At 50.6% G+C, this 13,007-nt stretch overlaps 1 protein-coding gene across 4 annotated transcripts in view; it reads left to right on the forward strand.

The window, feature by feature from the left end:
• PIK3R6 (phosphoinositide-3-kinase regulatory subunit 6) overlaps positions 1–9,928 on the forward strand; it is a 36,720-nt gene extending 26,792 nt beyond the window's left edge. For all 4 annotated transcript variants that reach the window (XM_032992128.2, XM_032992127.2, XM_032992129.2 and 1 more), the window contains 9 exons: positions 120–219; positions 974–1,096; positions 1,614–1,724; positions 3,259–3,349; positions 4,061–4,131; positions 4,374–4,464; positions 4,947–5,017; positions 6,103–6,215; positions 6,979–9,928. In XM_032992128.2, the coding sequence (XP_032848019.2) occupies positions 120–219; positions 974–1,096; positions 1,614–1,724; positions 3,259–3,349; positions 4,061–4,131; positions 4,374–4,464; positions 4,947–5,017; positions 6,103–6,215; positions 6,979–7,135 (928 nt within the window). In that variant the 3' untranslated portion in view covers positions 7,136–9,928. The remainder of the gene's footprint in view (positions 1–119; positions 220–973; positions 1,097–1,613; positions 1,725–3,258; positions 3,350–4,060; positions 4,132–4,373; positions 4,465–4,946; positions 5,018–6,102; positions 6,216–6,978) is intronic.
• The last annotated feature ends 3,079 nt before the right edge of the window (positions 9,929–13,007 follow it).

Here is a 13,007-nt window from a genome sequence, read left to right on the forward strand (position 1 = left end):
GAGGGCACGTGCTCCCGTTGCAGAGCAGTTGCGGTCTCCTGGCACTGCCCAGCCTTGGCCAACAGCCATGTTCTTCCACCTTCCCCCTGTGATATGGCTATTTATTTTTCCGTTTCAAGGAAACGAGAAACACGGAGAGTTTTCCTGACTCCCAGGCTGAACCTGCAGTTCTACTACATCCCGGTTGTGACGGGGCAGCCAGACACCTTGGCTGTTACGGTGAGTCTGGGCTCCACAGCTCCGGGCGCTGCTGCTGGCTGATAGCAATGACAGTGTTTTTGGAGGAAGAGCACGGTGTTTACAGGAATTCACATCCCGTAATGACTTCTTCCTAGAACAAGGAGGATGGGAGCCAAGACAGGGTGGCTGGGCTCAGTTTGCAGACTGGCTTCAGGAATCCATCAGCCCCAGAGACATTCAGGTTGCTCCAACAACTCTTATGAATGATAACTCACAGCCTAGAAACGATATTCAGTTTTGCTTCTATAGGTGTTTTAGCAAAGGGCTGTTGCTTTTCTCACCTCCCAGACACTTAGGGAAAGCGGTCGTCCCTTACTGAGGGCTTTTCCTGCTTGGCTGTGGCCCCAGTTTTAGTTCTGCAAGTTGTTACCTTGCAGTTTATCTCAGGCACATCTCTTCCCCTCTGACAGCCTCTAGACAACGATAAGTAAACAGTTGCACTTCTCACAATACTTTAAGCTGGCCTAGAGCTGGCTGTGAGTCCTGAAAAAAGTGCCATTATAAAAATTAATATTTCTTATTTTAATTCTTCACTTCATTTTTGTTCTTGAGCACCTGCTAAATGAGTGCTGGAATAAATGTTTTGCCATCTTCTCTGGACTAAAGCAGGGAGGGGGGAGTGATGGGGCAGCCGCTCATGGGGCATGCATGCCTCAGCTCCCTCTGCCTCCTCTGTGGCTCCAGGGGTGCTTTGAGCCATGATCATACTCTGAGCTGTGCGTTTCTCCCGCAGGACCACGCTGCCACCGTCCAAGAGGAGCTCTGCGAGGTGGCTGGGTACCTGGGCAGAGCCGACCCGTGGTACAATAGCAACATCAACACGCTGTGCCACATGATTCCCAAGCTGGCCACCATGGTACGGGGGAAACCTTCCCACCTCCCCAGCCTGGCCCATTTCCCAAACACATCTGCTGTACCTGAGGACGAGCTCGTGCCCTGCAGGGCTCCTCCGTGCCCCAGACAGAGGCTTTCTGCCTGCAAACCCACCCCAGGGCCCGGCAGCCGGGAAGGCGCATGAGGCTGACGCTACCCCAGCCCACAAGACCCATTTGCTTGGATGGGGTTTTTTTTTGGCCAAGGGACAGGAAATGGCAGATTGCAAGAAAGAAAATGTAAATGCGGCATTTGCTGAAATACCCCCAGCTCTCATTTCCTGGCAGTTTGAGCCACCATCGATAGCCTACGAAAAAGGCCAGTAGGTGGGCACAAGCCTTTGCTTCTCCCATCTACTTTGACTAGTTATGGCAAAGCAGCTCTGCGCTGCCCTGGGTGACAGCTCATTTCTCATTATTTATCAGGGAAGGTGTGCGGGTTTGTGTCAGTGTTTTTGAGAAGTGACTCTGGCTGATCCATGATGTGATTTTCCCCTCCAGCCTTCCTCTCCGAGCAAACATCTTGTGACTGACCTGTTCATCACTGATGTGATTGCTTACTACGTTCGCATGGGCATCCAGCCCGTCTGCTTCCAGGTCTACGCGGTGAAGGTGGGTGCCACATCTCCTGCCTTCATGTGTCCCTGCAAGGGCTTGCAGAGCCCCACTGCTGGCAGAGCTGTGCAAAGTCAGTGGGGTCTGCGGGCTTTTAACAGATCTGAGCCTGGATCTCCATGCTCCCTAGCCAGTCCCCTCCTTGCCAGGCTCCCAGATCTAGTGACTCCATATAGAACAGCTCAGCCAGAGTCAATGATTCCAGGAAGGCTATTTCAGGATCACACAGGTCAGCAAAGCAAGCCTTGAAAATATCCCGTAAGGACACAGATTTCCTTCTCTGCTGGATTCGAGTTTGCTCAGGAGCTCTGGCACCTCCTGCTGCTTTAAGATGCTGTGAGCAAACAGGAGTTTTCTGAGTGGCTTTGCCAAAACCTTCCTGTACCTTGCAGGGGTTTTGCAGGGCTTCCTGAAACACTGTTTTATTTATTTCCTGCCAGCTTTTCTCTGAAATGGTATCAGAGTGAGACTTGGCATTTGATATGAGAGCAAGTAACTACTGTATTCAGTCATGTAACATCAACCCCCCCATCTGATCCGCTGGCACTTTTCCCCCTTCAAAGCTTAGGGTGGCACTGATGCACATATCTCCTGTTAATCTACCCGTAGCCAGTGTGGTAACCTACTGCAGCAGAGGAGCAGGCATTACACAAGAAAACGGGTGTGAGCATCTCCAGGACTTGAACTAATAACATGTAGCTTGTAAACACTTGGAACACCTGGTCCTCAGCTTGTGTGGCTGGGGATTCAGCTTTTTTGGTAAATTTTTATTCCACTCATTTCTCATCCAAGACAAAAATCAAAAGCAAGCAAAAGAGTGGGTGACTCAAGCAGGGGAAGAGGAACTGACTCCAGATGTGGTTTTCAGATAGAGACACCTAGCCTACACTGTTGTCATACAGGGTGTGATACTGCTTCATCTGGAAACACTAAGCCTGTTTTGCCTTTTTGGTTAAGACCACACTGTTCCTCTTTGGCTGCAGAGAGTTTTCCTGGAAGTGAGGGTCAAGTCCCAAGGTAGTTGGACACAGGGCTATGAGTAGCCAGGAGAGGTTCTCCAGGACCTTGTCTTCACGTTTTGCTCAAAACAAGCCAGCGAAAAGAAAATAATTAATAGGTCTGAAGTGACCGGTTGATTTAGGTGTATCAGATAGAAATAACGCGCCTCGAGGCTACGCCAGCACCTGCAGGGAGGCTTGGGAAGTCGCTCCCGTGTCCTGTGGGTGGGTGGCTGGGAACGGGCTCGTCTGTGAGTGCGCAGTGACACCCAGTGGCAGGGGACACTGCCCGTGCTCTGCTGGCCAGCTCCTCCAGCTGCCCGGCAAGGCCTGCCGTGCTCCTGCCCTTCAGAAAGCAGAGCAAAAGCCTCTCCATCCCATAGACCCCCTGGCTGCCGTGATGATGTCATCAAACCTCTTTGATGATGTCACACCCAGGTGCTCCGGGAGAACCTTTTGATGTCACAAGCCCAGCAGGATGTCACAGGGTGATTGCGGAGGAGCTGCTCTTAAGAGATTTTGCTCTCTTTCAGATTTTCTTCAATGACCCGGCGCAGGAGCCAGCCGAGGACGTGTTCCTCACGGAGCTGCGCACCCAGCTGCAGGAGAGCATCCCCCACAGAGGTGCGTGCGTGCCCGCAGGCCGAGCCCTGCAGCAGGGGCTGCCACCCCGGGCAGGGCTCCTGCCAGCCCCAGTTCCCACTCGCCCCGTCCCCCAACCTGCAGCACTCAAGGCCATGCCATGGGGCAAGATCCCTTGTCGCCTGACGAGCAGGAGGCTTCCCTAAACATCCCCATCCGCCTCCCAGGAGCACGACACCAGGCTAAATGAGAGACCTTGTGGTCATCGGCTCCTGGTCTCAACAAGGTTTTGTAGACTGTGCTTTGGTTGGCTCCAGGACTCTCTGAAGTTGGATCAGGACCATATTTTTGTTGAGGAAACAAGCTAGGCTTTAGAGCCATCCCCTTTGCCAGATCTTTTCCCTACTAGAAATTCAGCGCTCTTGAGTTGCCAGTGATGGGACAAGGGTGCTTGAAGGCTGGACTGTCACAGAGGTCACATCCATCCCTTCCATCAGTGCACCCCGGTGGCTGATCCGGTGGATGTTTGCCATTGCGGTTGGGCACAGAGCCTCGAGTGAGTCCATCTCACTGGAGCTGTTGAGTGTGGAGAGCCTCAGCTCCCACAGACAAGGAGAGAAGGGCCAGTGTGCCAGACCACAGCTTCTGTGTGACAGCGGGGGTGGCTCGTCCCACGGGAGGACCCCTCTCTGCTGACCACAGACAGGTAGGATGAATAAAAAACCTCAATCCTACCCGGTTGCCTCCTTGCAGAGTTAAGCATGACGAAGAAGAAAACGACCCTGGATGGCCCTGGCATAGATCTCTCAGTAACATACAGAAAGGTAAGTGGGGCTCTTGGCAGCCCAAAATGTCTCTGCTCACAGGGATCCTCAGCATGACACAGATCTAAAAGGAGTGCTCTGGCCGTCCTTCTTTCCTCTGGGATTGCACTCTAGGAGAGGACAGAGAGGTCGTGGTGAACTTTAAGACCTATTAGCTAACCTTGCATTTGTGAAAAACTGCCCCCAGGCCTCTCCATGTCTAACCTCTCTGCCAGGGTGAATTAACAGAGCCTTTTCCGCAGGTTGTGGTGAGTGACCGGGCGAAGGAGCTGGCTATGTCTTTGCGCTCCACAGGCCTGGTGATGAAAGCCATCCCTTCTGATGAGGCTGAAGGTGAGTTCTTCTGGCTTTGAAACATGTGAAGAGGGTTTGATGAATTTTCTGGTGCTCAACAGAGTAAATCTGATGATGGTACTTAGTGCCAATTGTGCCTGAGATGCGGGAGGTTGAGTCAGTGATGTGCATGTATCAGTGTCACCACAGTCTGTGGTTGTGTGTTCTCTCGTGAATGATGTGCCTGGGACTCCCTGTAATGTGGGGTTCAGCGTAACCATAATCTAGGCTTGCCAGCGTCTTCCTCTTGCTGCAGCCTTCCTTTTGCACCTTGTCCTTAGCATAGCCTCTGAGGTTTCCACCCTGAGCATGATCCCAAGTGAACCCTTAGCTCAGGGAGCTAGACTCCTCCTTTTCTGCTGTCCTATGTATCCCACAGACATCTGGCAGTGCACCCAAATGTGGGATCTGGCACCAGCTGCTCTCAAAGCTGAGCTCAGATCGTGCTATGGACTAAGACTAACATGTTGCTTCTGTTGCAGACCTGGTGTGTCTGAATGTGAACATCACTGAAATCATTAGGATCAACAACTTGTCAGGACGATCATTCTCAGTAAGTAGCTGTGGATGCTCAATGGCCCTGGAGAGGTCAGCCAATGTGTGGAAATCCCTTATGACAACAGTGGAAGGGGAAACACTCTGTGGGGAGCAAAATGCTTCGGGGCCACCCTGCTCAGAGAGTGTTTTGAAATTATTTTCCATGGAAAAGTCTAGATTTTTGAGCCAAAGCCCCAAATGCCATCCCTGCTGGTCAATGCCACATTGAATCTTGTCTCAGGAGACCCTGAAGGACTGAGCTGCTTCTGGGGTTGTTCTGTGACCCCAGGGACAAAGTGGAGAAAAAAAGTTTAGCCCCATTGTGGCTCCACTTGGATACAGGAGAGGGTCTGTAGTTTTGCAATCAAGTCCATTAACTCCACACATCCAGCTGCAGTGCCCTCCCCAGACCCCACGTGTTAATTCCCACAGAGCTCATGAGAATAGAGGCCATTGAAGAAATATTTTAACAAAGCATAAACAAGAAGCAGGAACTTCAATGAATCTAATTACCAACTCAGAAAGTTGGATATGCAAGAGATGGGACTGAAAACTTGGGCTCCTGTTCTTTTTATTTTGGATGAGAGTTCAGACGCCAGAGGACATGATGCCCATGGGAACATATCACTGCAGTTTGGGTGGCATTAAGTGTTATTGTGCCTTGGTCATTTGAGCCCTGGAGCCTCCAGTCTCTCAGCTGGTATTTTTAGCTAGGTAGGACACTTTTGCTTATTTCCAGCTGGCTGTTGGAGACACCAAAGTACTGCAGCCCATGCTGCCCGCCAAGATACACCATGGCCCTGGAGATGCCCTTGCTCCACACACATCCCAAGCTTTGCAACCTGTGCAAGAATTGCAAATTTGGAAAGTTTGCCCGTGCAAAATTTGACCAGGTTATGATTACAGAAACAGGACAAGAGATACGCTTCCCTCCTTAAAGAAGTCCCCTTATGCCATATCTGAAATTTAAAAAAAAAAAAAAAAAAGAGAGAAATTACATTTGTCCCTTTCATATCCAGTGTGCACACACCACCCATCACCGTGCAACAATGGGAAGGAAAGTGAGATACTCACAGGGCTCTTCCTCCTCTCTCAATCCAGGCTGTGGCAAACAGGCTGAAAACACGCAATATCAAAATCAGGAGCACAGAGCAGAGGCCCTTCATGGTGTGTCTGGACAAGGACAGAAGAAGAGCCTACAGGAATGTGATCAGGTGAGAAGGCCATGCGTGCCAGGCTCTGCACATCTTGCCAGTGATCTTCCATTCCTCCCTGGAAGGGCTCACAGGGTGGCAGAGCTGTTTCCCAGGGAATCCTAGTTCTGATCATCATACACGAGGAAAGACCCACGGGCAAATATATCGCTTCTCCAGGGAAAGCAGGGCAGAGTGTTGCTCTCCTACCTTTGTGGGTTTGGGTGATGGTGTGAGAAACAAAATGGTTCTTCCATTTTAAGTAAGGTGCTGTCATTAAGACAGTAGAAGGACAGGTCCTTCCAGTACCTTGTCCCTACAAGTCGATATCTTGGATCTCCTTAATTATATTGTGGAGCTGATGCTTTCCACACTGACTGCATCCCTCAAGAGGGTATCTCAAGTGTATGAAGGTAGGGGGGAGAGAATTCAGCCATGTGAACATAGCAGGGATCAATGTGCCTATAGCATTTGTAGTGACATATGATGTGTTGGAAGCAGAGAGGTGGTTCAATGTCCATGGGCCATGTAGAACATACATAAAATGAGAATTTCTGAGAATTGAACTGAACCAGGCTAAGGACGCTGGTTTTGTGGTCAAATGCTAGTACACATCAGTTCATCTTTCCAGCCAAAGCCAGTTGGAAAGGCATAAAAGCAGCTGCACAAATGACAGCCCTCCCTCAGCAGTCAGTGGAGAGACCCGATGTTTAGTCTGAGATCAGATTCTGGCCCTCAAGGGCAGATTTGCACATGCAGTAAATATGTTCTTGTGCTCTTGCAGCGTGGAAGTGTCTCCTTGCCTAGAGCCCAGGTACTGCTTGCAAAAGACAAGGACAATGAAATTCAACCTGCATGAAACAGAAGATGTAGGGCTTGTGAAATATATGCCCAAGTCTCTGCTGTTGCCTATCAACACATTTGCAGGTGTCATCCAATGAAGAAAAGGAGAAAAAGCTGATGTGAGAGATGTGACATTGGGTCATCACAGAGGAGATGGAAAAAGAAAACACACTAAAAGCCACCAACAATGATTTTACAACAGTAATGGTGTAAAAAGCTGCAACAGCAGAGGTGGATAGGGCTCAGGGAGGACAGCCATGCCCTGCTGAATGACGGTGATGACCACAGCTAACACCCCTCTGCCAAGGGGCAGAGCGTTGCTGAAGAACTGAGTTTTAACCTTTGCACAAGTCAGGGAAAGCCTTTGAGCTTCTTCATTTCAGGAAGCCTGGGGAAAATACAGCTGAGGCAGTGGTTCTTGCTGTGCTTGTGGATCCGAGAGCAATTGCTATCAGTAATATTTATTACGGTGATGTCTCACAGCCTGGCAGGGGATCAGGGCCTGTTGTGCAGGGTTCTGCACAGCAAACTCTTCATTCTGGCACAGGGCAATGTATTCGGGAAACCAGAAATTATCCCCCTGACTGATTTAGGAAACCTCATTGTAAGCCTGACCACAACTAGGAGAGCACGTGTGTTTAACGCAGCTTCTGTGGAAAACCGGTGGAAACCTGCTGTTGTTTCAAAGGGGCCACACAAAGTAACGATGAATGGTGTGAAACAGGGACATGGGAAATGTAGTGCAATATTTAGCAGCGATGAACAAGGCAAGAACAGCTCAAGCTGACCAGGAAGTGCTGTGGGATTCGCTCAGCTGTGAATGGTGTAGATCTGCTTGAAGAAGAAACCTTAATTGAGCAGGCAACGGAGGCTGCACAACAGCTCTTTGACGTCTGAGCTGTACCTTTGAGTCCGCCTGGGATTTTGCTGTGGCTTCACCACACAACCTCTCTGCATCTGGTCTGGAGCCTCACAAGCATTGGTTGCGTTCCTCTAGTTGTACATCCCAGCAACAACCAACTGCAACCCCAGCAGCAGTGGATCTCTTCCGTGAGGTCAGCCAGCCATACCTCTGCATCCCAGTCTGCCTCGCAGTCCTGGTTTGGTCTGTGCCCGCTGTGTGGGTAAGAGATCTAGAAGAACAGAGTAGTGCTCCTGGGATTGATGGGTGGACAGGAGGCCTGCAAGACTCCACCATTCCTTTCCTCTGCTGCTACCATGATTTAGAAACTCTCCCCTGGTTTGCTGATGGGCCGGGCTGAGCAGCGACAGCACTGCTCCTGCTTCCACCCAGGCTCAGACTAACCTGGCGTTAAGGATGATTGTGTAGGAGGACCCTGTCTTCATTCCGGTTTGTGGCTGACTGAAATAATGGAAGAAACACAGTGTGTATTTATTGACTTTCTGAATGTGATCTGTTGTTTCTGGAGTGTCTTCGGGGAGTCTTCCCCAAATTCACGTTGGAGGGGATTTGGGAGCATTCCTTCTATGACACTATAGATTTTTTACTCTCTTGGCTCCCAGATACTTGTTACCTGGGTTGCCTTCACTCAGGGGTGCTTGCTTGGATCAGCAGCCCAAAGAAAGTGTCCTTTAGCTTTGTATATGTGCATAGCAGCTATTCCCAGTCATCTCTGGCTGTCACTGATGGGGAATCCCTGAAACCAGCTCTGAGGTACAGGGTGGTGCTGACACAGCTGCAGTGGCACTGGCAAACCCCTATGTTAGCCCCGATGGCTGGGGAAAAATCCACCCCTCTGTCCTGTCTGTGCTGGGTCTGCCCAGCTCTGGCCAGCTGCACCTCTGGAAACTCCCTTCTGTTTAACCACCCACACCTGGGACAAGGAGCCCACCTCCAGCCTGGGGCACTGAAGAGGAGTTTCCCTTTCACAGAACTGATCTGAGCTTGTGGGTTGTCCTGGCTGGTTAGGCCCCATGGAAATCTTCCTTGCATTTCTTGCCAGGTGCACACGGCTTTAGGGGTTCAACCCTCAGACTTCCCTGGTCCCTCTCTTTGCCAGCAAGCATGGGGCTGCCGTATTCCTGCTTCTGTCCTGCACTGTCACCTGGCAGAGCAGGCATTGTTACTTCCTGTTCCTAAGCTAAAGGTTTATTCACTCTCACTCTGAATGTACCATGCAGTCTGAAACAGCCGCTGAAATACACTACTGGGGGCACAGCAGTTCTAGAGCTGTTGGCAGGTGATGGGTTATTTAGCACTGTAAAACAGCCTCCAGGTCCCAAGAAATATTTGATCCCAAGCCAGCCCCAACATTTGAAAGATCATGTTGGGAAACAGCATCACAACCATTTCCTAAGGAAATGCTGACAGATGTAGCCCCTCGCTCCCGGCTGAGCCAAGCGCGGTTCCCAAGCCGTACAGGAGCAACAAGGCTGCAAGGTCTCAGCAACAGCATTTGGTTCTTCTGCACTGCTTTCCACCTCACAAGTCAAAAATTGTTGATGCCCTCCAATGCCAGACTTAGGCAACAAATATTTTGACCCTGAAGGAAGCTGAAGTTAGACAGGAGGTTCAGAAACAAGTCAGGAAAGGCCTGCTTGCACCACGTGTTTTCCTCTGTGAGCTGCTGCACAGGGTAACACTGGGTTTAAGGGGTGTCCAGCGGCTCTTCACACCTCTGCCTCCTTGGGGCTTCATTGGGTTCATGCACCCAGGCACGCAAGGCAAATGCTTACAAAGCCAAGAGACCATGCACTGGGTTGGAACATGGTCTGTGGTATCTGGAGTTTACTATGTACAGTTGTAAATGATGTAGATGGATTATAAATTATTTGTATAGGTGTCAGAGATGATCTGTATCAGAAGGTGCAATGCTTTTAATGCCAATTTAAAAAAAAAAAAGAGAGAGAAAAAAAACAGCAGAAACTGACAGTTTGGTTGGTTTTTTTATGTTTGCATGTGGCTGAGGTGGGTGGGTAGGAATAGAAAGATAACAGTGTCATTTGGCCCTCTATGGCTGATGTCTTCTCCTCCCCATCTGTGTTACACAGAGACTTCATGGCCAAAGAGCTCTTTTGTGAAGGGATGAGAAGAAATGGCTGAATTGCAGAAATGTGGAAGCAGTAGGCTATAACTCCCATGCTGGCTGCCCTTCGATTCCACTCTGTGCTGGTACACTCTGTTCCCACAGCCTGTTCCCCTCAAATTCTGTCACTTCAAAGCACCCCATTCCCTTAGCGGGCCAGTGCCTGGCCCAGCACATGTAGACTTGGGCTGGGAAAGGGGTGAAACACTGACTTTCTCCAAGCATCCTCTAAAGCCTGCTGATCCTGCCAACCCCAGGAGCTGCTCATTGATAGAGCAGAAACAGTTCATAAACTCATGTAATGAATTAGCACAGCTGTGAGAAAAATCATTTCACAAGTTGTTTCATTTACCCCTGGAAATCACGGGCAGCTGATGCAGATCAGAGAACACCCATAGTACAGGGATAGTGTTCAGGCATACCCTGTAACCAGGAACTGCTGTCTTCAGAGCAGCAGCCCTCAGAGCAGAGCATCTTCTGCATAAAGGCTGGGTGAAATGCCTGAAGGAACATGGTAGGTGGCCCTCAAGGGGACAAGGATGGACACAATTGTCTGGAGACTGGGACAGCACAGAAACCTGAGTGCAGGGTGCATTCATAAAGAACAGAGCCTGGAGGTAGGGCTTGCAGGCACAAACCCTCCTGGCACAGTGGATTAGGGTTTTACTAGGCAGGATTCCCCACCTTTCTCCAGCTCATTGGAGAGACTCCCAGCCTTTCAAAGGCTTTCCTGAATACATTTATTTAAGCCATTATATCACACTTGTCTTTGTTACATCGAAATGCCCCCAGGTCTCTCTATGTGCCCAGCTTGATGCCGAGCAGATATGCAAACAGCTCTCCAGCGGACGGTGGCTGATGCCGAGCTGGCTTGGACAGAGTCCATGTGCATCCCTGCGTGGTGGCTTGCTGTGTCACCCACGGTCCTGGCTGCGTCATGCCAGGTCTGGTTCCCAGCATGAGTCACTGCTGCCTCCTCCTCCTCCTGCACAAACCTGGACCAGCCTGGGTGGCAAGCAGCACTTTGGCACTTGCCGGTAGTTAAGGTGATCCCCAGCCAGCTGCCAGTGAGTTCTGCATTCTGAACAGTCTCCTCCCTCCATCACCTCTCCCGAAACACCGCCTAGGACAAGCTGAAAACACCCACTGGTTGTAAATAACTAAACGCTTTGTGAAAAAATAATACAAATCACCTCTTTTTCAGGGAGCATTCTGCACCAGAATTAAAACCTTCAGAGGCAGAACAAACCCAGCAATAAGAAATCCTGGTATAGATCATTTTTACATATGGAAATAAAATTCATCTCCCACCAGCTCCATGTGAAAACCTACAGACTGATTGAGGGGGAGGACAACACTGCTTGGCCACCGTTAATGGTGGATCAGTCTTCGTCATACGACCTCCCCAGCAGCACCACTGCAAGGTGCCAGGAATAATTCAGCTCTAATAGCGTGTTCACAGCCCCATCCATATTTCATATCCCACCAAGCTGGACTCGCTGAGCCTCCATGGGCACCCAGTGTCCAGGCAGTTCTGCCTGTCTTTGTCCTGCAGCACTCAGAGGACAGACCAGAAAGCTGGACTACAGCAGCCGGCAAACACTGCTGGGATAAATGCAGAACAGGGGAAAAAACCCTCTTAAAGGTGTTTCAAAGCAGGGAAAATGCGAACTCCCCATGTCTTGCTTTGGGTTCATTAAAATCAAGGCTCTGCTGGTTTCTGCGCTGTGCTACGCCCTTGGCATGTGTTTTCTGGGTGACCCCAGAAGCTGGGGATATCGGTGTCATGATGGCTTCTGTGAACAGTTTGCATGAACACATGGCACGACACGCAGAACAGCCTGCTAAAAAGCACTGTAGTAAAGTAAGACTATGAACACATCGCTCAAAGCATGGGAAAAAAACCTAAGAGTCTGTGCTGAAAGAAGGGTATTCCCCACCGTGAATGATGATTTAAGAGATCTGACTGCACTGAGCTTCTGAATTCAGTGATTCATGAGCCTATTTTTACACATTTCCTTGCATCTTGCCCACTCTGCTACAGCAGAGGCATCGCCATGTCTGCTGGGATTGCTGGAGACCACCAGCACCTGAATATCTGTTCCCATACGGAGATGCAGAGTATGAGTGCTCAGGGATGGAGGGAGCTCCGGCGCCTGAGCAAAGTGTCTTGAGCAAAGGACGGTGCCAGGCCAGTGCCTTATTCCACCACAGCGACCCGCTTCACTGCCCAGGCCGGGTCAGCGTGTCCCCGCGGCGCGGGGCTGAAGGCAGGAGGGTTATTTTGCAGGGAAGTGGGCTGAGGAGTACCCAATGCCAGGGTGTTGCCTTGCTTGGAAACACCTTGTGTGGAACTGATGAGATTTCCTGTGGAAAAGGATGTTTCCTCTCTGCTTTGTGACCAGCATGGAAGGCTTTTGTTCTCAAAATCCATCCTGATTCTGAATTGAAAACTTTAGCAGTTTTTTTCCATGTATGGGGAAACAATGCAGCAAACAATGTCTACTTTTGCAACCTGAACAAAGTTGGAACACTCCTGCCACCACTTCAGGGAACAAAAAACACCCCTTATGTCCCTTATTTTGTGTGCGAGAGGCAGCAGAGCTGATCAGCTCCTTTTCACAGTGGCTGGGACACTCCTGTACAAACTGCCAGACAGGGGAAGGCATGAGGGGCTGAGGTGACAGGGGCTGAGGTGACAGGGGCTGAGGTGGCCGGGGCTGAGGTGACAGGGGCTGAGGTGACAGGGGCTGAGGTGACCGGGCTGAGGTGACAGGGGCTGAGGTGACAGGGGCTGAGGTGACAGGGGCTGAGGTGACCGGGCTGAGGTGACCGGGGCTGAGGTGACAGGGGCTGAGGTGGCCGGGCTGAGGTGACAGGGGCTGAGGTGACCGGGCTGAGGTGGCCGGGCTGAGGTGGCCGG

The sequence above is a fragment of the Tyto alba genome, unplaced genomic scaffold, assembly GCF_018691265.1.
Source record: "Tyto alba isolate M040663 unplaced genomic scaffold, T.alba_DEE_v4.0 Super-Scaffold_39, whole genome shotgun sequence".
NCBI lineage: Eukaryota > Metazoa > Chordata > Aves > Strigiformes > Tytonidae > Tyto > Tyto alba.